Source organism: Schistosoma mansoni (genome assembly GCF_000237925.1).
Source record: "Schistosoma mansoni, WGS project CABG00000000 data, supercontig 0080, strain Puerto Rico, whole genome shotgun sequence".
NCBI lineage: Eukaryota > Metazoa > Platyhelminthes > Trematoda > Strigeidida > Schistosomatidae > Schistosoma > Schistosoma mansoni.
The window spans coordinates 839,060-840,123 of NW_017386030.1; the positions used below are offsets into that span (position 1 = coordinate 839,060).

Sequence of the window (1,064 nt, forward strand, 5' to 3'; positions counted from 1 at the left end):
GAAGAAAAAGGACTTTTCCTAGCTCGGTTATTTCTCAGTCGACTTTTTTTTCTCTAAGGGTTAATTTATAGTTATCTAAGTAGGTATAAATATTTTTTGATATAATCTCAATTGTTTCATATGTTTTTTTATGGCATTTATGGACGTTGTTATTGTTATTACTCATTTCTTCGCTATTAATAAAATTATCAGTAGCTTGAAACAATAAAGCAAAACATCACATATAAATACATGGTCCAATGTTATAAGAATGTTCATATTAACTCAGATGTACTATCAAGATGTCATGTTGAACTTCAGATGAAAAATGATTTTAAGGGGAATCATTACAATCACATTCATCACAGTGAATTAAGTATTGAGGCAAAGCTGGCGGCAATTCCTTTATTATCATACACCGAATCAGGATCAGTTTGGCCAGCTATCAATCCATATTTCCTACCTGATAAGTTGAAAATTATTGTTAAATGTACGAAAAATAGCTATTGTTATGATAAAGATACATTGAGACAAACGTCTAATTGAAGGTCTACACTGGTTGCATCCGAGGAGAAAGGATAGTCATTACAAATGACTCTACTTTCTCATTACACAATACACTTTTACTTCGTGTATTGGTTCCTATGGGTATTTATTCTACTCTCTCTCTCTTTTTCATTGTTAATATTCATTTCGAGTTGTTTTTGAATGCAGTTTTCAATGCAAGACATACTTTTTAGAGTTGATATTGAAGTAAACAAATTCCAAGTTGAACCCAAACTAAACCGTATATTGACAAATGGTGATTTTTAAGTTGAAATTTAAATGTGCCATCCATTATTCTAATTACTTTAAAATCATTCCTCCAGCCAATTGTTTTGCAAAGATCATATTGCAAATCATTGGATAAGATGACATTCAATATTAAAAATTGCGAATACATATTGCGATCGTGGAGATAAGATCTGTTGGTCATAAGGTTGTTGTTGATGAAATTTTATTCTCTGAGACGATTTCTTGATAAGTTTCTTCCTCAAGATGGTTTCTTCTATTATCTGCGCGACGAGGGCTCAACTTACCGATTG

The 1,064-nt window shown here is 31.5% G+C and overlaps 1 protein-coding gene across 1 annotated transcript; it reads left to right on the forward strand.

The window, feature by feature from the left end:
* Window positions 1-231: 231 nt before the first annotated feature.
* Smp_020660 (hypothetical protein) lies at window positions 232-525 on the forward strand (the record flags this gene model as incomplete). The annotated part of the gene is made up of 1 exon (XM_018790503.1): window positions 232-525. One exon carries the CDS (start codon window positions 232-234, stop codon window positions 523-525), a length of 294 nt encoding a protein of 97 aa, XP_018646233.1.
* Window positions 526-1,064: the final 539 nt, after the last annotated feature.